This window comes from Mycetomoellerius zeteki, unplaced genomic scaffold (assembly GCF_001594055.1).
Source record: "Mycetomoellerius zeteki isolate Tzet28-1 unplaced genomic scaffold, Tzet1.0 scaffold211, whole genome shotgun sequence".
NCBI lineage: Eukaryota > Metazoa > Arthropoda > Insecta > Hymenoptera > Formicidae > Mycetomoellerius > Mycetomoellerius zeteki.
In genome coordinates, this window is record NW_017257076.1 from 216,870 (window position 1) to 244,795 (window position 27,926).

The 27,926-nt window shown below is 36.6% G+C and overlaps 1 protein-coding gene across 6 annotated transcripts; it reads left to right on the plus strand.

Annotated features, from left to right (window-relative positions):
- Positions 1-26,769, plus strand: dyl (transmembrane protein dusky-like). 6 transcript variants are annotated; one of them, XM_018447799.1, is made up of 6 exons: positions 1-278; positions 10,264-10,345; positions 22,597-23,372; positions 23,467-23,784; positions 24,254-24,572; positions 24,888-26,769. In XM_018447799.1, the coding sequence occupies exons 2-6, from the start codon at positions 10,277-10,279 to the stop codon at positions 25,293-25,295; spliced, it is 1,890 nt and encodes a 629-aa protein (XP_018303301.1). In that variant the 5' UTR covers positions 1-278; positions 10,264-10,276; the 3' UTR covers positions 25,296-26,769. The 6 variants fall into 6 exon arrangements, with proteins under 6 accessions (XP_018303301.1, XP_018303300.1, XP_018303303.1 ...); XM_018447798.1 differs by lacking the exon at positions 1-278 and adding an exon at positions 402-436; XM_018447801.1 differs by lacking the exon at positions 1-278 and adding an exon at positions 9,205-9,497.
- Positions 26,770-27,926: the final 1,157 nt, after the last annotated feature.

Below are 27,926 nucleotides of genomic sequence, written 5' to 3' on the forward strand. Positions count from 1 at the left end.
TCCAAGTCGCCGGTGTCTTTCGACCGAATCGAGTATCTGATAATTTATACTGAATACCGACGATATCCTTTCTCCGGCGCTCTAACGCGTAAAAAAAAAAGACAAAGAAGATTTTTCCCTCTCGAGCGTTTCGGCCGGTCCCAAGGTGGGAGAGCCGTCAGCGAAGAAGAGGAACCTCTATAAGGGAGGACACGCGGCAGGAAGAAGTCACAAGTGCCAAGTGTGTGTGCCAATAGGATTATATCGAGCTTCCCACTGAACCACGAAGAGGAAAAGAGGTTTGTGGTTATTTGATATGTGCTAATTGATATGTGATCAGTGATACGACTGTCTGATAAACTGTGGTGCAATATGCAAATGTTTCGTTGGACACAACGATTGCTGCGCCCTTTTCTGACAGTGAAAGTAAAAAGGGTACACGATGGCAGATGAGACAGTGTTCATAGTTATTTAATCGTAATCATCTAAAAATCAGCTTCAATATATTCCCATTCTTCCACTTAATCCCTAATAGCACACTTTATTCGGGATACATCCTGAGGATGTCTTTAGGATGTTCATAGGATATACGGACATCTTAAGGACGCCTCCTGGAGGTCTGTGCTGTCAGGAATGTTGCTGGAATTTTTTTCATCATGATAAAAAGAAAATATAAGGCAACAGGTATAAATACAATAGTATTTATTTATACCTGTACTAAAAAAAAATAATGTTATACCAACAGCATTATTTTAATTAAAAATTTTGTTTATTCAAACATTATTAATGAAACAAATATGTTATGCTCTTGTTTTCATAAAACTTTATTTGTTCCATTAACTGTTGTAAATCAACAAGATCATTTCCGATTAAAATAATGCTGTTGACACATCTTTTTTTTTTAGTGTGTTGTTTTATGTTTCCTTTCTCCTATCGCAGAAAAAAATTCCTCATACACAGCACATTTTATCTGAGGACCGCCCTGAGAATATTCTTAGGGTGTAGAGATGTCCTTTGAAAATCTTTAGAACATCTCTTGGGGAGATCTGTGTTGTAGTGTCTATTAAACAATTAGTTTTTTGCTGGACTCTATCAATAATTATATTTTTCTTGGCTATAGAATTTGCGTTATTTAATTATTTAACTTCATCACCCGAAGTTTCTGTTCGAGGTTGATTTTTTCGGAGTAAATACGCTTCGCGCCAAAAATTCTTCGACATCCACGAATCGTGACGGACGTCGGCGGCTTCTGTGTTCCCGAGAAACACACCAAGTCAAGAGAAAGTTAAAATGACTTTATTTTGACGCCATGAAAGTCAAACTGATGATTTTTAATTACAAAATTTGACTGTTTACTGATGTTAGAATCAGTCATTTTGATTTTTTATCGACTTTTATGTGTTCCTTGGGTTCTCGTCTGGAGAGAAGAGCGCCGGCAAACGCTCCTCTTCGACTGTCTCCCTCTTTTCATCTTCCCCACTCGCGCGGTTTCGCGCGAGCATACGTCGAAAAGGCAAAAGGGTATGTGGGGTAGCGAGTCAGTGTGTCAGCGTTCTGGCGTCTCTCCGCGCGGAGAGGCGCGTCCTTCCTTCTCCGGCTCTATGTCAGGAATAAGGCCGCGCGTAGGTAGAGGGAGACCATCTGCTGTGTGGCGGTTCGTAAAGAGGCGAGAGAAGATGAGACCGCACATCTAATTCCTCGATGAGAAACGTCATGCTCGAACACATCCGCGATGTGATCGCGCTCAAACGAAATCGATACACACTCGATTAATCCGACAATAAACTCAGCGGTTAGGTAGAAATCTTCATTGCGATGACGCTCACGTAATTGTTAATACTAATGAAGTTAATTAACTGAGGGAAGGGAAACAAGATAGATGATGATTTTCGAAGGGTAGCACGAGGCGATTGAACTTTATCCTCTGATCCCTTTAATCAACAGTCCGTTATGCTTTCTACCAGGTTTCCAAAGTTCCTTTTGTCGCGGCATGATTTTCCGCTTTTCTGGACACGATTATGTGATCGCTGGTGAGGCTCGTTAGCCGTTGAAATTCAACGCATCGTGATAGTTCCTATGCTCTTAGAAAGGCCACCGAGTGGAAATTTCATATATTCAGCAGAATGTAGATCTAAAAACCACTCGTCGACCAACGGCCAACGTATGCATGAGCGATGGAGATATCTTCGTGAGTTTTGACAAGCTCTGTTCAAATCTAATCTGATTTTTGAACGAGAGAAAGAATTAATGTAATAGGATTTTAATTATGATAAAATTATTACAATTATTACGATTAAGTTTAATTCATTTAATTTTTCCAATTGTTACTAATTATTATAAGTATAATTCTGACACAGACATTCTTAAATTACGAAAGAAGTGATTCTTTTATAATTTTATACATAATTAAATTTTTTATCGTTCTCAAAAGCAAGAAGTGAAATATATATAATTAATATTATTTTCAAGCAAATCATTTAATTTTTCCTATTATTGTTATTTAATTATTAAGAATATAATTCTAACACAGACACATTCTTAAATTACGAAAAAGATGATTCTTTTATTATTTCATACGTAATTATATTTTTTATCGTTCTCTCAGGCGAGCAATGAAATGTGTAATTGATTTTCAAGCAAACTCAACGTAAATTGTAATTTACTTGTTAGGCTGAGGTTATCATCACAGCAATTAGTATGCTATCCGAATTTAATCATAGTAATAAAGAAGTGAATGATGTTCCGAACGTACATTGGTTTCTCAGCTTCTCTGTGGAGATCCGAAGGAACGATTCGCGAATTATTATGTATGCAGAAAAATCTAGTACCGCTATAAATATCTCGATCGCGAGAAGCCTTCCCATTCGAGTCACTTTCACGGGAACGCTGAATTTGGCGCACAGCGGTCTCATGGTGTTCTGTGTCGCGTCACATTCTTATAGGGTTTCACCTGGCGTACATGTCCCGCGCATATAACGGTACCGCTGTTACGTCACGAGCATACACCTGTCACACATGTGGCGAACAAAGGGTTGCACCACACAGCCCAGTAAAATAATAATGTGGAAGGAGGGACTGTACGCGCATCGCTAGATATCTGATTTCAGTAACGAGGAAACTTGGATAGTGTAAGACGAGTTTTCTTCATCAAAGTAAGACGTTTCTGCTTTTTATGAACATTTTAAACATTTTTATTGTATGAGCAAATTAATAATCAACTCATTAAGGCTAGTATTCGTAGTCAGTTCTTATATTCAAGACCGTCTTAAGTTCTTGTCTTGAGATGTCACGAACCAATCAGAGGGCCGCATTAATATTTTAAGACATTATTTAAGATGATCTTGAAATAAGAACCGACTGTGAATACTGGCTTTAGATCAAATTCGATTAAAATCGATTTTATTCTTCTATTGAAACTTCTGAGCATTTTTAAAATTAATATTTAATTACAGTTTAATTACAGTTTTGAAAACTACTTAAATTATGTTTAGAAAATTAATAGATATTGTGAAATCGCGTTGCACGGAAAGAACAATTTTCTCAAAGTATTTAAAAATTTAGTTAGATACAGATATGAAAATAATTTTGTCGATCCATCAAAATAATTATGTAGAAATCTCAAGCATGAAAGCAATGCTGCCAAGAGTTTTGACATTTTGGCAACCAGTTTGAGCATCTCACATAATTATTTTGGTAATCCAACAAAATTATTTTCAGATCTGTGGCCAGTTCATTCTTTTACATTTGAGATTATCTAAAGTACAGTCTTAAGAGCCAATCAGAAGTCTATATTAGCATCATAAGATTTTACTTAAGACAATCTTAAAACGAGAACGGATTAAGAATACCTGTGTCTAGTTATATTTTTAAATACTTCAGCAAAATCGTCTTTTTCATGTGATACGAAAAATATGAAAGAAACGTATTCGAATTATGTAACGTTTTATCAAATGCGCATGCAGAGTAACAATGAATTTCTTACACAAAAATACCGTATTATTGGTGGAATTTAACTACATTTATTACGCAAACCGCAAAATACGCAATGTTTGCGGAAGTCTTTTTCTTCACTCGGCTAGGCGTGATTACGTAATCAGTTTTCTGATTAGCAAAAGGAAATTAACAGTAATGCGTCGCTGATAAGAAATGAGGTCGCACGATCGCTTTCTCGTGCTTTTCGTGTTATTTCAATGTACATTTATATAATTCATTACATATTTTTCTTCTTTTGCTTTTTCTGTCACTTTGCTAATATCCTTGTATCTTATGATAAAATTATTACATGTAATCGGATTAAGGCTATATATATATATGTGTGTGTGTGTTTAGCTATAACGTAATATGATATTACTAGTTGAATAAAATAAAAAGAATATATTCCTGATTTACTATGATATTACACTGTACTTTACTTATCAACTCTCAGGTTATCGGAAAATTGCTTTTAAAAATTAAAAACTAGTTTGTATTTGGATTCCACGTTGGTAAACCATCGTTTTTACATCATGTACTTGAAAACAGGATTCTTTTCCTCACGTCTTATATTCTCTCATTGGTCTCATATTCTATGTATCGTTCTTCTTCTCTCTCTCTCTCTCTCTATTTACCCCCCCCCCTCTCTCTCTTGGATATCAGACTCTTCATTTAGCTATTTCTTGGACTGTCAGATTGTACAGTTTCACGAGAGTTACGGACGCTTATATGTGTGTGCATATGTAAATGCCGAAGTACACGTAAATACCGGATTTTACAGCACACGTAAGTAGGCAGTCCTCTTCTTTTCTCTGTACAAGATCCTCGTCAGCTGGCGATTTAGGTCTCCGAAATGAGATGCTTGAAGTTTGGCCTGTTTGGAATAGATCATCTGGCTTGGACTCACGATTTCCGATAGGGCACCACGATGCCGACGATGATTAATTTTTGAGGCCGCTTTCTCTTAATAGCCCGCCTTTCTATCAATGTACTTTTTGGGACAGCAGCGAGTCTGTCCAAATTTTCGTTTCGTTGCTCACGTGCGTCGAACGCGATATCCATGATGATCACACCTAACTTTCTTCTGATACATTATTTGAAATATAATATCTGATATTAAGAGAAATGTACTCGTGGGAAATATGAAATCTCCTTTTAAAAGTTCCTTTTAAAATAACAAAAAAAACATCTCGATTATTGAGGAAAATGCATTTTTAAAACATTTTGAATATTAAAATTGTTTTTAACAATCGAATAAATACATAAATAATATTTTTTCCTTAATGGATATGTGTAGATATTAAATTATCATTAGGAACAGAATAATTTTAACCTGGAAAATCAATATTTCAGAATGAAGCTCTCTGTGATCAAATGATTGTCGTTAATCATTTGGGATTAAGGCTACAAAAATATGTCGCACTGTAATCACATAAATATCCAGGCTAGTTCGGTCGACTATGAAATGTCGCGTCCCTGATTGAATTTTTCAGTCGTGGAAATTCAAGTAGAAGAATATAATTGGTTGATCGAATTTAGCCTGAATCGTGTGCAACATAAGGAACCCGACGGGATAACTACTGCCCGCAAACAGATGATGGAAATTTAGCGGAGCATCGACTAAACTTATACGAGCTTGTGATAGCACGACGAACGAGTCGTCCAGACTAAATAGTCAATGAAGCAAAGCGACGCTTCATAGTAACTGATTGGAAACTGCCCGTGGATTCTCTTTTTTTTCGAACGTCTCGTGACATGTTTCCTCGACACTTTTAATCCGATATATTCGGTATAGCTACTCACGACACGTCGATCGAATGCATAAGGGACATCTCTCTGGCGGAGATAAAAGGCCAACCGGGTGGCTAAAAAAAGAGGGAAAGAAAAATCAGTGAAAAAATTCGATGAACGAAAGTAATTCGTCCCTTTTTATGGAAACTAAAAAAACAAAGGAAGGAAACCCTTATCTTTCAAGGAATTTTAGAATATTGGTTTAAGCTTTCAAGTGGAAACTACTTATGAGATTCAATGTCAAATAACATTATTTGATTGTACATTTTATCTTACATAATTCTAATGGTCTCTATTCGAATATGGAGTTATGCCAATAAGAGCACCCTTTGATTAACAAATAACACTACCCAAGTGCCATACGCTGATTTCCCTGTGCATACATGTAGTACATTGAAAAATATCTGAAACGTATTTTTTTATACCTGCCCAAAAGCCGTTTTAAGGGTAGAAAACGTCCTTATGAATGTATAGGGGTGAATTCCAGAATTTGACGAAGTACTCGTACGTTTGTTACAGAATGCGGTATACGGTTTTCGATTCAGCAACTTCGAAAATCACCGTATACCCCATTCTGTAACAAACGTACGAGTACTTCGTCAAATTCTGGAATTCACCCCTATACATTCATAAGGACGTTTTCTACCCTTAAAACGGCTTTTGGGCAAGTATAAAAAAATACGTGTTAGATATTTTTCAATGTACTACATGTATGCAAAGTCTCAGGGAAATCGACGCACTTGGGTAGTGTTACTTGTAAGTGAAATTATTAGAGCGAGTTAGGTAATATTAATTTTGATAATATTAATCTACTCGGTAATACACCGCTTAACGCGTTATTGCTTATTGTTAGAAATTTGATACATTTTTTAAACTTAATATGACGTTTGATAAATTGCAATATTACGAAATAAAAAAATACTTTTTCATTGAAAGAGCCTCAGACCAGAAATACTCAGACTGCAGGATAAAAATGCCCGAGATCTGTCTACCGGAAATATTCGAGCAGCACCGTAATCTTCGCGCTCGGGAAATCAAACGTTGAGAAAAAGAAAAAAAGAAGCGTACGCGAAAGAGAACGCGTTCACTCGCACTTTCACGTATTATCTACCATATCGTTATCCCTCGGCGTACGCCAGCTACCATAAGCCATTTCCGGATGGACGAGTTAGCACTCATGCGGGTGAGAAATCTAGGTCAGACATCCATTGCTGTTGGTTAGCTTTCGAGTCCCGTTCTTATCAGTCGTGGCATTACGCAAATGCAGGTGAACGCAGTGCTTTCGCAAAAATTTCGAGAAATGAAAATGAAAGTGTCAAACAATTTGAGTGAGCGAACGCAAGTTCATGAAATAAGTGTAATATTTACATGAACATTGGATGGATATTCATAAATAATTAGTTATTTGTTGAGCCTGCACTGTTAAATCTATAGTGTCAAATTTAACCGTGAGTCGCCACTGCTCCTATTAAATATATCGTTATTTTTTTACCAAAATGATAGTTATATTTGACACTATACAGCGTCAAATTTAACTATCATTTTGGTAAAAATAACGATATATTTAGTAGGAGCAGTGATGACTCACGTTAGGTTAAATTTGACACTATAGATTTAACAGTGTGCTCTGTTTGATCATTCATAAAAAGAACAGTTTTGCTGGAATTTTAGATAAAGAAATCTGAAAATAATTTTGTTGGATTATTAATAAAATAAAATTGGAAATCAAAGAAATCAGGAAAATGTCAAGGAAATTGAAAATAGTCAGGAAAATCAGGGAAATTAAAGAATTTTGCAAAATTTTTTAGAAGATTAAAATTCTTTAAAGAAATTTAATACGCGTATCATATTTACGTAGTTTTGAAATACTACCAACTTAACAATTAATGCAACGTTATCACTCAGCAATATTAATATAAGTAGTAATTGGTACGTTAAATTGCTCTCTCACCAAAATATTTGACAGTTTCGAATCAGAACAAAAATATAAAAAAATATTATTGAAAGCATCAGGGAAAATTTTTTCTGGAAATCGGGAAAAATTATGGAATTTTAGGATGAGGAATTTGTGACAAATCTGATCAAATAATAGGAAGCTGAAACATGATGAGTAATGATGCAAAAGATTTTGATATTCTAACAACCAGTTTGAGCGCCCTACATAATTATTTTGATAGTCCAATAAAATTATTTTTCAGATCCGTATCTAACTGAATTTTTAGATACTTCAGCAAACTCGTTTCTTCCTTGATTTTAACGGTATCTTTCCGATATTTTTGAAGATGATGTTAGAAATCGTGTAGAGTATTCCACAAACCACACGAATTAAGATAAATAAAGCCTTTACAAGGAAAAATCCGTTTGCAGAAGTAGCGGTAAACGCGACGCAAGTCGCTTCCGTATTCCGCGCGAGTATTACGAAATCTTGTGCATTGCTCACGCGGTCCTTTACTTCCGACGTCGGGATATATGACGGCTGTCCGGAAGACGATTCGCGAAATTGGACTTAGGAAAGATCAGCAATCGTCTGTGTGTCGTGACTCAATTTTCAAGCGGAAAGGCGTCCCGGTTTCAACCGGGGGACTTGTGCGATTTCCTCCGCGCGATTTTTTGAAATTGGAGCCAGTTCGGCGTTTGCAGTACGGTGTACGAGACACCGCTTCTGGTTTCCATCGGGATCTCGCAACGTGCACCACGATACCGTGTTATTCGAGTCACGAGTCGAGTATCCCAGACGAGCAGCTTCGTCTTCCTCTCTCCCCATCTCTTCTCGATTTCTTCGTTCCCCGTTGCGACGACCTTACGACTGACGATTCGCGTCCCGAGATTCCGCTGTCTCGAAAAGAAATAATGAGGAAATTTTCGATCTCCTACTGCGACGTCGATCGACGGTTCCATCGCAGCATCGGTCGTTTGCGTTAAACGATTTTCGAGTCTCCTCGCGGCGCGGACGCTCCAAAATTTCACGCGTAATCTACGTAGCTTTCGCGTTCCGGTTACGGTTTACATATGGCTGTAGGTTGCTGTAGAACTCGTTATTGCGAGATTCGGAATGGAAGTGCGTTGTACTCTGCAACGAGCATCACTTACGTCACTTTCTCGTTACGGCATTTCTAATTTTAACCTTTTCATTGAAAATCTTTCTTTTTTTTTTTTTAATGAAAACTTCAATCGAGACGAGTGACGCGGATATCTCATCGTGCGCGTGTCTTTCACCTGTGCCGAGGTCCCTACCGCTCTTGGAGCAGAGAAAGAGGGAGGAACGCGAGCGAAAAAAAGAGTAGAAACGATCGGATGCAATGGTGGGAGTAATGCCGTCGACGGTGGGCCTGTTTGGGCCTTACGTCGTGCTCATGAGGAAGGGCGAGAGGGGCGAGTGCGATCGAGATCTTCAGTAGGTCACTGGGACGTGGCTCGTGGCCGAGACGAGTGTGGCTCGCACCTTCAGTCGGTCCCCGTCGGCCAGGAAAATCACCTCTGGGTCCGTCGAATCCTTGCGATCGCACACGACGGTAAACAATAAAAGAAAATAGAAAAAAAAACAAGTAAGGACTCGGAGGAAAGCAAAACGCGCATAGCGGGGTCCGATGAGGACCAACTGACGCGAGTTGTTGGAGCCTTCCCGTTGCGATCGGTGCATTCGTGGGTTCGTAAACGGGGAAAAGCAGGTGCTTTTCCACGGGGGGATCGTCCAAGTGATCGCGGGTTTCTTCGATAGAACGAGGCGCCCAGAAACCGGAAGAGCACGCAACGCGGTGCATCGATTAATGTTCTTCTTCCGCAAGACTGGTCTCGAATGCGTTCCGCATTCCGAAGGGAGCTGTCGTAGTCGCGCGTGCTTTCGTATGTTCGCGAGAGATATTATCTGACGAGTATTTACCCGGTATTGTTGTACTTGCAAATTCTTACAATATTAATTGGAATTTCAATAAACAGAGAAGTAATGTGAACATCGAGACTGTTTTCGTGAAATTAAATTAATTGCCTTTCGTTGTCACCGACTGTTATTACATCGTTAATCTTGCAAAATGTCTACAATTGTATCATACATGCGTGTGATTCTTAAATAATTTTAAAAGATTGTGAAGTCTAGAATGTGTGTGGTGACTTCACGCAGTGTTTCACGAGTGTAGATTTATTTTTAGGCTTAAGTAGCTTTTTCCGATTATACATTCCGTGTTCTGGGATGTGAGTTAAATGTTTATTGCGTAACGTGCAGCCATTGACAAACATATATATATATATCCTCACTCGTCCAACCGGTGATAAAATTGACGGTTATTCTTTAATTGTATCGTTGCAATTCTTAATTGATGAATCTAAATTTTATTTGATCAATAAATTATATGCACATGTTATTAAATTCACCTATTTTAATGAATAACGTCGTATCACTGTGAACTCATGTTATCGACGATCAAAAGTTATTTAAAAATTTATCCTCTTCGGATAGATGGATTACGTAAGACTCACGATAATGTAACTATTAATTTTTCAGGTTTTTTCTTTGTATTATTACAGAGAGGACACGCACATGATGGAGAGGACGTGGCGGAATATACGGAAGACGGCCTTTCTTTTATTGCTGCCCTTACTACTGGCCGTGAGTGAAGTTACTTTCTCAAAAATTAATTATAGAATTAAATCGCTGTATATTAATAATAATTACAATTAGTTGGGCATGAAACAGTATCTTCGTAAATCTTTCAAAAATTTCGGCTGTTTGACACTCAGCTTATTTTTCATAAAAAAAAAATGAAAAACTCTCAAACTTTTAACATTTAATGATTTATTTGTCTTTACTTTATTCATTTAATCATCTTCCTTTTTTTCTAAATAAATAAGTAGACGTACACTGTTAAAAATTTCATGAAATTTAATATACTTTTAATCTACACAATTTGATCTTAATTTCATGACACTACATTAAATTTAATGCATTTATAACTGAAAAGTGTATTTGTGTATATATACATGAAATTTAATGTACCACGTTCATATATTTAAGTAACTACTATAACTTAATTTTCAGTTAAATCATTAATTACTTATAATTTCGTTCATAACCACGAGCTTCATTTACATGTAAAGGAAGCTCGTGGCCACATTTCTAACAGTGTATTAGAGCTCGATACTCGCGAATATCTTGCCTATTTAATTATTTTAAAACGAAGTAAGATAATTAAATGAATAAAATAAATAAATTATTAATTAACAATTGTTAAAAGTTTGAAAGGTTTTTCATTTTCTTATATAATAGAGTTTGATAGACGTTTCGCGAATTTATCCCGCAAATAAATCGAACGAGTCAATCTGACAAATACACCGTCAATTTTCTAATTCCACAAGAGACCGATTATATACTGTATTCCCGTCTATGTGCGTTGCGCGATACGTCCGTTCATAATACCCCACGGTAAATTTGCGTGCCACGACGATCGACATTGTAATTTCACTGCGCAATAATTCTCAGTTGAACAACGAAGATTACTACTCGCGGTTAGAACGCATTCTCTTCCCCTTTCGAAGTGACAGACAGGTCGTTAATACGATAACCGTTATGCCGCGACGCGTAAAATGGGTGAAGTTATTTACGCACCTGTAGTGTGTACATTGTATCTTTACGTTTTGTGAATTATATACGTTTAGAAATAGAATTACCGGCGCGATGCGACGTCCAGCGTCCTATAATTATAGTCAACAATGTCGGCATCGTAAGCTTTCAATATTGATTAAATCTGTCAAGTGGAAGCACGTATATCATAGAGACAATATAATGAATTTTGCTGATGGTAACAATTACAGGAATTTTTATGCGACGTTTATTTTCCGGATAATCGATACTCCTCGGAGATCTAAAACTGAAAAAAACTCACAAACATTTCTGGTATTTATCGGACTTGCACAGGGCATTCTTCTTTTTATTGAAAACTTCGCTCAGATCCGAGCGTTCTCGAATCCTCGAATCTACTTTACCGTGTTAAAAAAAACCATCATCCCACTCAAAGAAATTCACTAATTCGCAAGGAATCACCGAGCTCGAGAAGTTCGAAGATAATTGACAAGACGGTCGATGTTTCAACGACCGTTAAAAAAACTGATGTAACCGTTAAAAAATTCATCCGGTCCCTCGCAAAAAGTGATACTTCATTGATGTTCGGCGTATCTCCGGGACCGCTATGCGACGTGTGCACGTGCCGCTGGCCGAGAATCAACACAACGTTAAGTTAATGCTTAAGAGGAATCACCGTAGCCGCGGGCTGTGCCTGTGCCACATATATTCCGCGACGCTGATGCTTTCTGAGGCAAAAGTCTGAATGAAGTGGCTTGACCGCGTCGTATAATCGGTAAATACGGATACGCTCGCGGGGACGCTTGTTAACGAATGATGATCGTCTTGTGGATTATTGTCTTCACTCGTGTGGGAATTCACTTCTTCGCGTGAGAACTGAATTAATTGTTTTTGACAGAGTATCGTCGATAGAGCAATTACATCGTGCAATTTTACACGGAGAGAAACGATTTTGATTCAACACAATTTAGATAGAGTAAATATCTAAATTGTTGGATAAATTAAATTTTGATGAAATATCTAACAAACTAAATAGACCTGAAAATAATTTTGTTGGACTATCAAAAATGATTATGTAGGGAATTTGAGCGTAACGAGCAATGCTGTAAAAGTTTTGATATTCTAGCAACCCTCTTGAATTTTCCACATAATTATTTTAATAAACTAATAAAAATTATTGCCATATCTATATCTATATATAATTTTTTAGATACTTCAGCGAAATCGTTCGCGTATACTTGTACATTTTCATATTACATTTTTTCACGCAGATCGCAGTGGTTAAAAGTTAAAAGGACAGTATAAATGAAAAAGAATAACGCAGGAAGATGATTCGATTTGAGAAGATTAATATTCTTTAAACTATTCTATTCTTACAGCCTTTTTATTTCGTTTGCGGTTTTCATTTTTATGGAAGCTCCTTTATGCTCCTGAATAAGAAATCGATTTTACAGCATCAGCATAACGTTGCTTTAATAAGTCAATTAATCGTGACAATTCGTGTTAGTATTTCTTAAGTATTAGGAAGAAACCTCTGTGCTCGTTTCGTTTACATGCATTATTTATCTGATTATATGCAGTCGTTCACTACAACAAGACACTGTAAAGAGGGAGAGACGTTGAGCGTAACGACGTTTAACATAATAACTGATAGGAGAAAACACAGTGAGAATCAAATGAGAGTCGTGCTGCGAGAAACTAGCGCGTACAGCCGTCCAATTTGTAATTGGCTTCAATATTTCGAGATTTATCGAAGAAACGAGCAAACAGAGGCGGTGAGCCGCGTCAGGTACACTGCAGGAGGGTGTACACGCTATAATTTACGTGTTTCCTTTCCGCGCAGCAGCGTGACAGTGGTACACACCGATATAATAACGCCGAATGCAACCGTCGTACAACGGCGGAAGATAAAGTAGGAGGAAATACGCGGCTGGCGCATCCACATTTACGCCTCTTGTGCATGTACCTGTTATACCCCTGTCATGCGTGCTCTTCTGTGTGTACACTACACACTCTAACCGCTGACTACATAGCCGAGCCGTCGAACCGAAGATAGTAGGTCACTGCGCCGGACGCAATGCCCTCTTTCAACTATACTCTCTAGACGGTACTCTCTCTTCTTCTGTTTCCCGCTATCTTCACTTCTTCTTTCTCACTCTTCATGGTTCATCAGCTACCTTCTTTCGTCCTCTCCTCTCTCTCCGCTTCTCACGCTTTTTCTCTTTTTCCTCCATCGTCTCTCTTGTCTCTATCTTTCCCTTACATCTATTTGTGTGTTTCTCTTCCTTTCTCTCTATTCCGAATAACGTACTTTAGTGGGTACATGTTTTATAACAAACGATCAATAATATTATTATCTTCTTTAAGATCTTGGCAAGGATATTTATTGGGATGCATTGCGTATTGCATATTTAATTTAACAAGTTGATTTTTTTCTATGGATTAATTAAATTTGTTATCAATTTATGAATTATTAATTTATACAAAGCAAATTTGAAACATACAATCGCAACGGTATAATTCTTCCTAATTAATTAGTCAGTTTTTCTAATTAAAAAATAGACAAATTTTAATATAATTAATATAAGAGTAGTTATAATACTTTAGAATTCTCTATTGTTAAAATAAAATATTAAATGTACAGTTAAGAAAATAATTGTCTAGATAGTGCGTCGTTATATCGATGATTTCTTCAGGCTGTTTTTCAAACTAATTTGACAACACTAGTTTCGTAATTAATTGTCCAAATATAAATATAAACTGTTAATGCTATAACACGTGTGTAAAACTAAAATTATTAACGGCTTGAAGAATTGTTCTTGATATCTATTCTATTTATTCGCTGTTCTGTTTATATTTTTTAAATATAAGAATTCCACAGGAAAATAACTAAATTAGATTAAAAATATGCGGTTGAAAAACAGTGGAATAGAAATAATAGGAGGAAGTGATCGCTCCTCCTTTTAAGGAATTAATATACGTGATTTAGCATTGAAAGTTTTCTTAGACGTTGTTAGACCGCCATTGACAAGTTGTAATGAATGGGAATGAAGCGTTCCCTGTATTTGCGACTCTAAACAACAGTGCAATCTTGTGGATGACCACAGAGTGCTTCCCATTGCACTCGTTCCGGTAGTCAACTTAGTGATCTTGTAATTTGAAATTGTTAGTTGTTTTTTCCATGTCATTTCAACTAACCATCGATGATGATTCTACAATCGTCGAAATACCGCTTTAATTGGACTATACAATTTTAATTGCATTTTATTCGTCCGATAGGATGCATTTGCATCTTGAGAATAAATGCGAAGGTAATGTTGTCAGTTTTTCAAAGAAAGATTTTCTGCAGATAATGCAATATGTATCATTTTCATTTTGTAAAAATATTGTGAACAATACAACGGATAAAGTTTTAATTTTTGTCGTTCCTTATTTATGAGACACTTACATTTATTATTTATCTGGCAGGTTTATATTCTCACAGATCCCTGGATTTTTAAATCTAGGTTTAAGCTGTTTTAAAAATGCAAGATGAATTATAACGTTTCTATTTGATCATAGAATACTCATATAATGGCTACAACTAATGACGGACGTAACGTCTGTTGAATTTTTTTAAAATTCTATCTCATTAACTGCCGTATTAATATCATTATTGATTTTTCCGTTTATTTTTATTCTTTCAACTTTATAATTCCCATAGACGACAGTACTTCAAAGACTTTGATGGCGATGCTTAAAACAATTTTTTTTTCGGGAACAGATTTTAATTGCACGCTAATTTGTCTGCCGGAATTAATTTTTCTTTAATTCTTACTTTCCTCTGCATAGCACTTTGCCTTTTTATGAACGCAGTAATAACACAGAGCTCTTTTATATTAAAGTGCTCCATCTCAAATTTATTGCTTGTATTCGGAAATTGAACAAATGTTAATGTAAAATATTTTTTATAAGCGAGCCTCAATAAAGACACTAAAGAAATACCAATAAACAGAGCAAAATTATAATTGGATTACATTGAAAAAATTGGAGTTAAAGATAAAGGACGCTGTTTTGCATTGTACCGTATATTATTCGCTAAAATTGCACCTTGAAAATTACATTTTGAAAATGTGTACACTTTCTTTACGCGGGAAAGAATTATTATTTTTTATTGTCGATGTATATAAAAATTAGTATATTATTCCTCCGCCGGCAATATGAATTTTAACTTTCTCGTTAGCAATAGGGATCTTTGATAAACAAAGTAAACTTTTTATTGTTCCGGTTTATATAAAAAATTCTGACAAAATTTTGATATACTTGTTAAAACTTTAACAACGAGTTTTATACCATCATAATAGTCGGACAGCATTTTACTTATTTTTTACAGATTTAAATTTGTCTATTAAAATTCACAATAGAAATATCGATGGTCTCTTTAAAGACTCCAATTGCCGGTGAAGGATTATATAAATAAATTTTTCATTATATATATAATTACTTAATTACGGTAAGTTCTTGCCATAAGATTTGCGAAAATTTCCTACGATCAATCTACCGTTTCACAACATCCTATTATTCCGTATGTTGTATAAGATTAAATTTAATCAGTATCTACGGAATGAAATTTTAATCATGCGAAGAGTTATCGACACGCGAATGAATGTTGTGGGGCTTAACCGTGGATAAAAGTTAGCACAGGAGTTGCGTGATTGCTCGTCGTCGTCGCCGAATTCGCGGCCGTGATATTTCGCGCACTTGATGCATCGTCGTTTCATAGTGCCGGCGCATACAGCGGTGTTCCTCTTTAATTAAAATCCCGGCCGACGAGTTTTATTCCGCGAAAGTGCACGCCCGCAGTTCTCAGCCTGGTTCGCACGCGTGCTTTGTACGCCATGTATTGCTGTGGCATTAATCGCCCGTTCTTAATTAGATCGCGCGATTCATCATCGTCTTCCCGCGCTCGCGATACCTCGAAAAAACGTTAACAATTTAGGTTTGAGGATTACCCAAAGTGGCTAATCTGTAAGTTAAATCTGCTTAGAAATTAAAATAGAGCGTTGAAATTTATCCCACTCTATGTAGACCATTCGTTTCTATAAAGTACCGTTACCGTAAAAATGGATAAAGAATAAAGCCGCAACATGTTACTGTTTTCAATTCCGAAATGTTTTTATTTTCGTTCCAAGTGCTAATCTTTTTATTTTTGACAAGATTTTCTTTATTAGTAAATTCTCTCTTTAAAAGTAAATTCTCGTTCAACATCAGATATATCAGGGGAATAATTCGTAAAAATAATTTATAAGCTATACAGAGTTATAAATCGTCAACTGTTAATGCAGATAATATTAGTACCATGAACTAGAGCGATCAATGTCTTTTATTTTATACTTGGATAAAGATAAGCGCTCCATATAATATTTTAATATCCTCTTTTACTTTCTGAGTTATTGGCATGATTACTTCATTCTTTATATTATCAACACATATCACACTGCTACAAATATATATATATCATATGTTTATTATTTATTTATTAACACTTAATTTTTATAATGTCAAATTTAATTTTATTTGAGTCACCACTCCTTCTACTCAATATATCATTATTTTATACTAAAACAATATTTAAATCTGACACTATATAGTCAATTTAATACTATCTATAGTGTCAAATTTAATCATTGCTTTAGTATAAAATAACGATATATTGAGTAGAAGCAGTGACAACTTAAATTAAGTTAAATTCGACACTATATGGTAGATTTAACAGTGTAAAAGCAACGATACCCAATCACTTGAATTAAATAACATTTTGTTATTATTAACTTTCATGTATGTCAAAATATAAATCAATCCATTTCTATAGTTATTTTCAAAGTAAGCGACGTCTATATTAACGTATACATTTAGTAAATAATAAACTGAATTGAATCTTTAATACGTTTTCTTGAGTTAAATAATTATTTAACTGCTGTCTTAGTTAAATTAACGATATATCGGATAAGGGTAATAATAACCTAAAAAATAGATATGATTAAAAATAACTCAAATTGGGTGCAATTACACATGGCATTAATTTGTAACTCACGATTATTAAAGTAATTCGAATCCGCAGAGTTAACGGGAATTGGTTTATTAATTTATGCTTAGAGTGTAATTAGATCTTGTTTTGTAAATGTGCAACTGACGAATCGTTACGTGATCAAATGAAAACACGATTATATCATTTTGCGGAACGTGAGTTAACGTCGGTGAATTTTTCTCAATTGCTGCACGTCAATGTTCAACGTCGAGTGTTCCGCATAATAGCCTTATCGAAACGTATGCGACATGTAGGCACCGCCGTCCACATTGACTGACCCGGCCTACTTTTTCACCACCATATACAGGCGAAGAGACATCGCTCGTGTTACAACTTGGAAGTTTCTCCCTGTGAAAATTTGTTATCTCGCTTTTGATACCGGGCTGTGTCGAAAACACACTACCCGGACCCGCAGAAATTCCATGCTTTCTAAACGGGAGAAAGTCCGAATTTCTGTGCGAATGTACGTACCGCCCATGAATTAAATTTCCATAATTAAAATATCTTTCTTAACAGAAATGCTAATCATCGTATTTTCGCACCATATCGCATTGATCGCATCTTTTACAGAAGCTTTGTATTTCTTTCAGAGAAAGCTTTGTATTTCTATATTTATAACTAAAATTGTTTAATACATAAATTTTAATCTTACGCATCGTGTTTGGCTCATTGTGTCGTTATTGATACTTATCTGAATCTTTAATTCTATGAGTTTTTAGATACTTTGGTTATTTTCCTTAAAATGTTATATACATATCTGTAAAGTGTAAACCTGTAAAATATCAGTGTATTAAGAAAATGTTAAAATTAAAATGTATAAAGCAGTTCCTAAATGATCAACATTGCACAATATTACTATTAATATTTGCTTGGAGATTATATTGAGCTTTCAAACTGTTTGTTTTCAACTGTTTAAATAATATTCTACAAAATAATTGTACAATGATATCGAGCGTCTAGGAGCCACTTAATATTATTTTCGAATATACAATAATATATATTAATAAAAAATATGAAATCAACGTCCAAATTTATAAAAAAACATCCAACATTTTTGACTTAAAAGTTGATGTTAGTCAGCGCTTTTGTGCATGCAACGTGAAGGAGATAAAAATATCGTCAAAGTAAAATATCGGATACTAGTGTCCGCCGTAGCACTCAACCTATTAAATGGCACAGTCAATATTGTGCAAAATGCGCGTGCAGATTAAAGCGGAACCTCTGAAATCGGCATGGACGAACGCCAAGGCGTTACATCCGTAACAATTAATATGCTCGTTCTGCACACGCGATTCGGTGAAAGTACGTTGTCCAATTGCGAACAATTTGTCGTCTGGTGGATGACAATGGAAAAGTGAAATCAGTTTCTCGTCTTCTGCTGCGACGACATGTTCTTCGACCGTGGCGTGTCTCGTTTAAGAAAGAAAAAAGGAAGATAAGTTTTTAAGCTAATTCGAATGTCTTTGAAATTGCATAAAATCGGAATATTCAAATTATTCGGAGATTGCGAAGTATTTGAATTGCGCTTTTTATCCCTCCCTTATGTTTTTAATTTTTTATAATAAAATGAAACTAGATTTTGCATTTATATTAAGATTTTTTAAAATTAAGATAAGTAATTTTAAAATAAGGGTAGCTTTTTTTATATCGCTTTTTATACATGGAAAGAATAATTGAAAATTGTTGAAGTATCTAAAAATTTAAGTGCAGGTCTGAAAATAATTTTGTTGGACTACTAATGGTGCAAAAAGTTTTGACATTCTAGCAAACAGTTTGAGCACTCTACATAATTAATTATTTTGACGGTTTAATAAAATTATTATTAGATTTATATCTAGTTAAAATTTTAGATACTTCAGTAAAATCGTCTTTTTTTAGTATACTGTTAAATTAATTGGTACTATTCATTGACTTTAAATAGATTGTTTTCAAGTATGAACTTTACAAGCCAACGTGAAGATATATTTCTTCTTAAGATTAATAGTTTATCGTGATAACTGGGTTTAGTATTAAGGTTAATGATTCCTCGTGAAAGTTATTTTTTAAATATTAGAAACATTGCATTTTACAATTCCTAAAAATTGTAATCGTATTTTTAATCCATTTATAAACTCGAGAAGATTAATAGAGTGATACAAGAAAATGTAATAGAGTGAAATTAAATAAAATTTTAATAAACTAAGAATCATAATATTAGAGATAGCAAGTACAGACGTTTTATTCACGGACTAATTGGCTCGCCTTAACATATGCTTGATTAAGACACGTTCGTGCTGGAAATTCGGCGGACCGGCAGAAAGAGAAGATCGCGTTTACTTAACTTCATACGATCGTAGCGGATCGTGATTTCGATTATACCGACCGGTTCCGCGCCGTACTTTTCTATCCAGAAAGTCCATGAACTTGATCAGGCGCAGGTGCAAGTAGAACAAGAAAGCGGACAGGTATGCGTACACCATCGACCTGCCCAGCTTACAAACCGCGTAAAGCGGTGATCGTGAATCACTACTGTCATCCGTCTGTCACGGTGTCGGTACCATCCGACGATTAACGCACGACACGATGCCTTCTGTTTACTTCCCTTTTAGTGTTCTCCAAATTACAGTACGCGGATAACTACCTCGGTTTTTTTCAGGAAATCATGACCGTATTATCGAGATATGAAGAAAATTGAATTTCTCCATTTCGAGATTAAACGTACGCTTCAAACAATTTAATAGCGATTCCTTCAAGTCTTAAGACTATAAGAGTATAAGCTTCAGAGCAATATTCTTGTACATAGAAGCTCTGCAATTTTCCGTCTTAAAAATTTTTCAAACTGTGATGGCTTATTATTTATAAGAAACGTAAATATTTGATTTATCATTAATATTAATTAATTTATATTAATAACTTCATAATTAATGTTATAACTATTAGTATATAAATTAATAATCAATTAATTTATGTTAATAACAGATACAAATCAATGGTGCACTGTTTAGAAATTAACGACTGCATCACTGCTATAAGATTTATGCGACCTAATTTATGACCACGTATGCGTAAACGTGAACATTTGGTTTCCGTAATTACTTCATAATGGAAATTGTTGCAATTGGTATATGACGAGGTCTAATTTTAATACAGTTATCTCTAAATATACTGCAGTTTCTGCGTAACTCTTTATTTTCTTCTTGTGGCACAATGAAATATGATATCTTGTTAACATGCAATGTATCTGAGATTTGTTTATGGATTTACAATTGTTGTTTTTACATTACGTTAATTACGATAAAAACGTATAATAATTGTACATCTACTCAATCGTTCACACGAGATTCGTGCCACGGAATCAAATGTAAGATGCACCCGATGTTAACATAGATATTAAGTTAATAATGAAGCAATGTGTTTAGAGTTGCGTATCAAATTGGGGAAAGCATGGAAGGATACGATAGGTGCACTGCGCTGCAAGTAAAATTGTATTTAGAACGATCTCCTGGCGGAAGTGAAGACATTGGTCTCGGTACGCAGATTCGCGTAATTATCCCCTTGCAATTCTGCCAAATCAGAATACAAAATTGCCCGAGGGAGTCGGCCGGCTCGTCGTCCTTCTGCGAGTTCGTATTCGATTAATCTCGACGAATGTTCCTTTAGCTAACAGTACACGCGTTTTTAGTCACGTTTTTTTGTCAGCGTATTTTTCAAGCATTATTAACATACGATACTTGTCGGCACAAAGTCGCTAACAATTCATATTCCACGCAAAATAAATTAAATCAGCGTGTTGTAGTAGTGTATTCTTGATAAAAAAGTTATTTTATAGAATATATTGGAAGAATTAACATTAATCGCACTGCGAATATTATAAAACAAAATGAGATATTCTAAGTCTACAACTTGCCCATTTATAAATTGAAAATTTCCTTTCACTGATTTTTAATTTATAAATTAGCTTGGATCTTATTAAGTAATATTAAATCATAAAATCACAAAAAGGACAAGTCGTAATTTCTTAATTTCATGTTATAATGTTTGCAGTGCGATTAATGTTAATTCTTTCACTATACATATTCTACAAAATAATCTTTTTATTAATTAAAAAGCTTGTTAGAATTTACCTTTATTCGTACTTAGCCTGCAAAGAAATAAACCGTTCATATAAGAAAAAGGAAAAAGAAAAATGTGAAAGGTTCATTTTTTTCAAACGTTCTCTCGACTTCAATACAGTGAACTTTAAGGAGGTAGAATTCGGAAGCGCTTTTCTCAAGGAAGTTCCGCCACGAGATTCTAAGGAATTTCAAGAGTTGTAAATTGTGTTCGATTGGCATTGTGTGAAAAATTGCGACAATCGGCGACATTCGCGGAATTTTTAATACTGCCTCACGCTTCTATATCTACATGGAAAGAGCAATTTTGCTAAAATATCTACAAATTTAGCTAGATATAGGTCAAAAAATATTTTTTTTAACTATTATGATAATTATGTAGGATGTTCAAGCATAATAAGCAATGCTGCAAAAAGTTTTAATATTCTAGTAACATAGCAACTTAAGCATTCTACATAATTATTTGATGGTCCAACAAAATTATTTTTACATGTATAACTAAATTTTTAGATACTTTAGCAAAAACGTTCTTTCCGTAATTTAATTTTATAATGCTCGCTGCGCGATTAAACGGAATGAAAAAGTGTGACAAAAAGAGGGTGTACAAAAAGGAAGTATATTCGCGTTATTTATTGTAATTTCAGTAAAATCAAAATGTATCTAGCAAAGATATTTGTTGGGGTGTCGAAAGAAAGGAGTCGAGATGAAGAAAGATGATGAATTATTGCTTTTTGTCACGTTCATGTGTTGCACGATTCGGTTAAAACTTTAATGGAATCTCCATTATAAGAACTGCAAGACAGTTTCGAAACGTGTACTGTACGTGCAAGGTCTCGAAAAGGGCACGATGTAAATCACCGTTCCGTCGTTGCAATGCAACCGAAGAGTCTTCAAAGTTGCGACACATTGCATTCATGTTACGCTGTACTTAATACGCAAATTGAAAAAGTTTCATTCAAGCAGCCATATTTGTATCTCAATGTAAAGTTTACCAAGAAAATAAATGTTTTTTCATGTTTTATTATTAATCACATCGCTCTTATATTTTAATTCTTATATTTACACTTACTTTTTTATATCTATATATAATTTTTGAGACATATTATTTGCTTCTGTTGTATCAGGGTGTACGAAGTGAAGCACCGTTGGTTGACAGCAGTGCGTTGCCTCTGGAACATAGGTCCGTCTATGGGGCCCCAGCTCAGTATGGTCCACCAGTCGCCCACGAGGAAAATTGGCCGCTGGCGTCGCCCGACACCCCGCAGATCAAGCATCTGCAGGTGCAATGCGAGAAGACGCACATGCGAGTGAACATCGAGTTCGATCGGCCGTTCTACGGTATGATCTTCAGTAAGGGCTTCTACTCGGATCCGCACTGCGTTCATTTGAAGCCCGGTACCGGCCATTTGAGTGCAACCTTCGAGATCTTCCTCAATTCGTGCGGCATGAGCTCGTCGGCGAATCACAACGTCGCTACTTATGGCGGCCCGACGCCGTCCGGTAGTTACGTGGAGAATACGATTATCGTACAATACGATCCGTACGTGCAAGAAGTGTGGGATCAGGCGAGGAAGCTACGTTGTACTTGGTACGACTTCTACGAGAAGGCGGTCACCTTCAGGCCGTTCCAGGTCGACATGCTACACGCCGTCACCGCCAACTTCCTCGGCGACAACCTGCAGTGTTGGATGCAGATACAGGTCGGTAAAGGTCCTTGGGCCAGCGAGGTGTCCGGCATCGTCAAAATCGGTCAGACCATGACGATGGTATTGGCTATCAAGGACGACGAGAACAAGTTTGACATGCTGGTGAGGAATTGCGTCGCTCACGATGGCAAGAGGGCACCGATTCAGTTGGTCGATCAGTACGGTTGCGTGGTCAGGCCGAAGATCATGTCCAGGTGAGTCCTAATATTATAATGATACATTATATCGCTGGCGATCGTTTATATATTCTTCAAAGGAGAAGAATACGAAGTTACATTTCTTCCGCAGGTTCCAGAAAATCAAGAACTTCGGTCCGAGTGCGTCAGTCGTTAGCTTCGCCTATTTCCAGGCCTTCAAATTCCCCGACAGCATGAACGTCCACTTCCAGTGCGTAATTCAAGTCTGCAGATACAATTGCCCCGAGCCCAAGTGTGGACATCCTGGTCTCGAGTACGGCGCACCTGCCGGCGGCATTAGTCACGAATATGGCGCACCGGTCTCGCAAGGTCTTTCTTCGGAGTACGGTGCCCCACCTGTGCCCGAATACGGCGTACCGCCGGCGTATCCTGATCCGCGACATCCCAGCGGACCGGCCGGAGCGTACAGGTTAGAAAGCGGATGAGCATTAACGTGTAGTTATTGAAGAAAGCTTTTCTATGAAGCGGTCATTAAAATCTCGCGAAAAAAGAAATCAGTTGGATCTATTAAAATTTCTCTTGATGGAAATTACAATATTCCTCTAAAGAGGATATCTTATTTTATTTGAAGATATATAATTCAAAATATTCTCAGAATTTTCTTCATAACTTCCATCTTTTATTGAAATATTTTCTGAATATCTTCTGCGAGAGTACTAAAAATGTTCATTATAAGGAATAATACGAATACGAATTGCTACTTAAAAATGTATGATTCAAAACATTTTCAGAATTTTCTTTAACTTCCATGCATCTTTCTAAATATTTTCTGGATGTCTTCTACGAGAGTATAGATTCAGAGAATATGTTTATTAAATGGGATAGCAAGACTACGAATTGTTGTAAAACACAAAATATAAATTAATTTTTGTTTCTAGTGAGCCGAATCCGGACGTCGTTCCGGCACCGCAAGCGCAGACCTCGTCCTCTTCGCCTAGCTCGACGCCGGGTGACGCTACGGCGAGCAGCTCACCCCAAAGTCCTCAGGATAATATCCATCTCCCTCCGCCTCCTCTGCCCGGCCATCCAGCGCCATATCAAACTGTATCAAAGCGTAAAGGAACCGTTGGCACAGACGAGCTTGAAGGTAATCTAGTCGTCCTTGGAGGTCGGCCAAGGTCGGTTGAAGGTTTTCCGACTGAGCTCAGAGGCGCCAGGAGGCGAAGGCATGACGAGCCGCACGAAGATGATGAAAGCGTAAGTGTTCTGATCTCTATTTTCTACACTAATATGTAATAATGAAAGCGACTCAAGGACGTGAAGAACTTTAAAAATAGCATTTACGTGAGTGAGTTAAGATTTGAAAGATGCTTTAAAAAATATACACAACACCGTTTGCTTTCCAAGACTAGAGACATTTGCCAAGTTGTTAACGTGAACTGTTATCTTTCTTTCTCAATTTATGCAATGTAGCTCGCAAATACATTATCAATGACTCGTTTTACGGTACCGTTTAGTATCCTACTATGACGCGAATTCTTTGGTGTTACAACGGTTACCCTCGATTTTCAGAACGTCTATCACACGGTGACCCTATTCTCCACCCATGTGTACAAACGAGCGGCACAGGAGATGACGGACGTGAACACTTCGAGGGTCATTCAGGTGGTCGCGCCAGGCGACGTCAACTTTGCGCTGGGCACAACGAACTCCAGCAATGACACCACTGTGGTCATACAAAACGCTGCGTCTACCGATCCAGAGACGATCTGCATGAGCCTGCCGGGTTTCGTGGGCGGCCTGGTGATGCTGCTACTGATCGTTGTGGTCGCTTCTCTCGTCGCAGCCTTCCTCTTCGTCAGGGTGCGCGCCGTGGACCGCAAGAACGCCGCGATAGGCGGGAACGGCTTCGTTCATCCGGCGTACGCAACTGAGAATTGCAGCATGCCGAACCCGGAGTTCGTGAAAGTCGCCAACTGAAGAGGCATATACGGTGCGCAAAATCAAAAAAACTTGCCGAAGAAAAAGAAGAGATCCCCCTCCGGAGGATCGTCGACCTCGACGACGGGCAATGCTTCGGGACCGGCTATTTTATCCGAAACGAAACTCAAGACACGTGACTAAACGTCGGAGATTCTCCTCGTCGAAAGTTGCAACCGCGTTTCTCTCCTCTCTCTCCTTTTCCATCCTAGATAACCGATAGCTTCGCGTCTAATCTAGTCGCGTCAATCCGCGCTCGTCGAATCGAAGGAGACAATGACTAGATCGGTATTGAGAGGGCATGAATTCAATTGAACAAGGAAGAACGAGGGGGATCTTCGAGTAGAGCATGTAAATAAGAGGCCCGGAAGCACGAGCGATTTGACGAGGAAATAGCGGAATGGAGAGGAGAGGAAGGTAAATGGGAAAGAGGAGCCACTGACGCGTGTTCTACCGATCGTCCGTGGTCGGAATCAGCTTTTCTACCAATCATCGCGATCGATGAAGCGCGCGTCACATGAATACCGATGAATATCGCTTCGTGATCACCGCGGCGTCACCGCGTAGCAATCAACGTAATTTCCACGTCTCGACGATTACTCGACGGTCTGCCCGACGGCAGCTCGGTATCAGGGAGCGAGAGATCGATCGCGCAATCGCCAGAGTAGTCTCTAAGGAGGGCATTGTAAATAAGCCGCGCAGATAGTCAGACGGCCCTTCAGGACCCGCTTTCAGGTCTCGCGTCTCTCCGATCACCGTGTGTACACGCTATTATTTATACATGCATCGTATACTTCAACGAGTGTTTCTTTTTATCGCCTTTGTTGTACCTCATCGCGTTTTTCGTTGTGCTCCGTGCTGGCGACTTCCGCGGAGAACCGCGCGTGAGCTCGCGTCGCGACGCTCGACGTCATACGCCGACGTCGACGACAGTGCTCTGTGGTACCGTTATTTCGCGTTCTTAAATCTCAAGCAGTTCACCGAGCGCTCCCGGTAAACATGTTTGTCTCGAAATTGGGCTTCATCGAAACGCAACGCTCTGAAAGTTTAATTTAGGGTGAAGAGAATCGTCGTTCCTGGAACGAGGAACGCTCGCTAAGCTGCTTAAGAGACAATGAGAAGACTCTATTTATTATTTCCCTTTCTATCCTTTTTCTAACTCTACACTCTAATCGATCTAACTTAATTTATTGATCAAAATTGTACGACATTACCCTTTCGTTACTTTACTTCGCTTAGTACTTAAGGTATTCATCGAGGAATATTCCCGGAATTTGGGAATATGTTTTACGTATGTGTTTTAAGCACACACACACACACACACACACACACACACACACACACACACACACACACACATATATACAAATACATTCATACCGACATATACACGACACGTGAAACATATAAGATCACACATACAATGCGCGAAATGTGTAGTATATGTTATTATACTAGCGCGAAAAATGTATCCACAAACATTCGTTACAATTAATTGTTTGAGAATTATTTTAATTACATGATCATTTTTATTTATATAAATCTACGCGTTCCTTTTCTTGACCATCTTTCCCATAGATTAAAAAAAAAACAATGTAGATAAAGAAATTAGTATTAGAGTACTTTGTATTTCTTTCTTCAACCACAAAACTCAAAATATTCAACACAATTTTTAGATTTTTAAAAAATTTTACACGATCAGTTAAAGGTGAAAAAGATTTGTATATTTGGCGATCATAACTTTGAGTTCCTTCGTAAATCTCTTTTTAATACTTCTTAACTAAATCGTACAGACTTTTGGATTCCAATTTCTTAGATAATTTTTCTGAAAATCTGCATCTGTACAAAGTAGATAATTATTGCATCTTATCAAGGATAAAATATAACGCGAATTAATTATTAACATAAAAAGGATTTGTAACACTGAGTTTAATGTCTTTGTTTTCAATCATCGACTTTATATATACAATTTGTAATAGCAAGGCTAAAAATTGTAAAGTACGTTACAATCAAATTTTTTCATTTATTCATTAATTTTTTTGAAAACAAATTTTTAAAGTCAGAAAAAATAATTTAACGTTTTGTTTAATTATTTTTATTCAATTTAAATCCATAGCAAAAGAAAAAGTTTTTTTAGTTAAAAATATTGCTGTAAATATTATTTTTTCTTTATTAGCAATATTAGAATTTAAAAAGTTTTAATCGTATATTACTAAAGGGATTAAAATCCTTATAAATTAACATTTACTGGTATAAAAATTATTTGCAATGGATCATAAACGTAACATAAATATCTGCCTCGTAAATTATATTGCAGATTTAAATAATTAAGCAAGTACCAATTTTATACGCTGAATAAATCTTGCAAATACAATATTACAGTAGATAGAATTATTTCGCTACCTCATAAATTATATAAACACTGCGATTTACGCAAGCAACTATCCCTTTAGTTATTTTTATTGCTATGCTCGCTAATTCACGAGAGAGATAGCATTTTTCGCACGATGCTTTTCGCATTGCATAAAATATCTTGTAATATTGCAGAACCGCCGGCGCATATTCAGACAAAGACTCTCCTAAATCTCGTGAGTAATTTTATTCGCGAATGGGGGGAGAAAAACCATGTGA

Excerpts from the sequence above, each read along its gene's own strand:
- dyl (XM_018447798.1), top strand. Across the intron at positions 23,373-23,466 it reads AGGCCGAAGATCATGTCCAG|GTTCCAGAAAATCAAGAACT; the intron begins GTGAGTCCTAAT and ends TTTCTTCCGCAG. Across the intron at positions 24,573-24,887 it reads CGCACGAAGATGATGAAAGC|AACGTCTATCACACGGTGAC; the intron begins GTAAGTGTTCTG and ends CTCGATTTTCAG.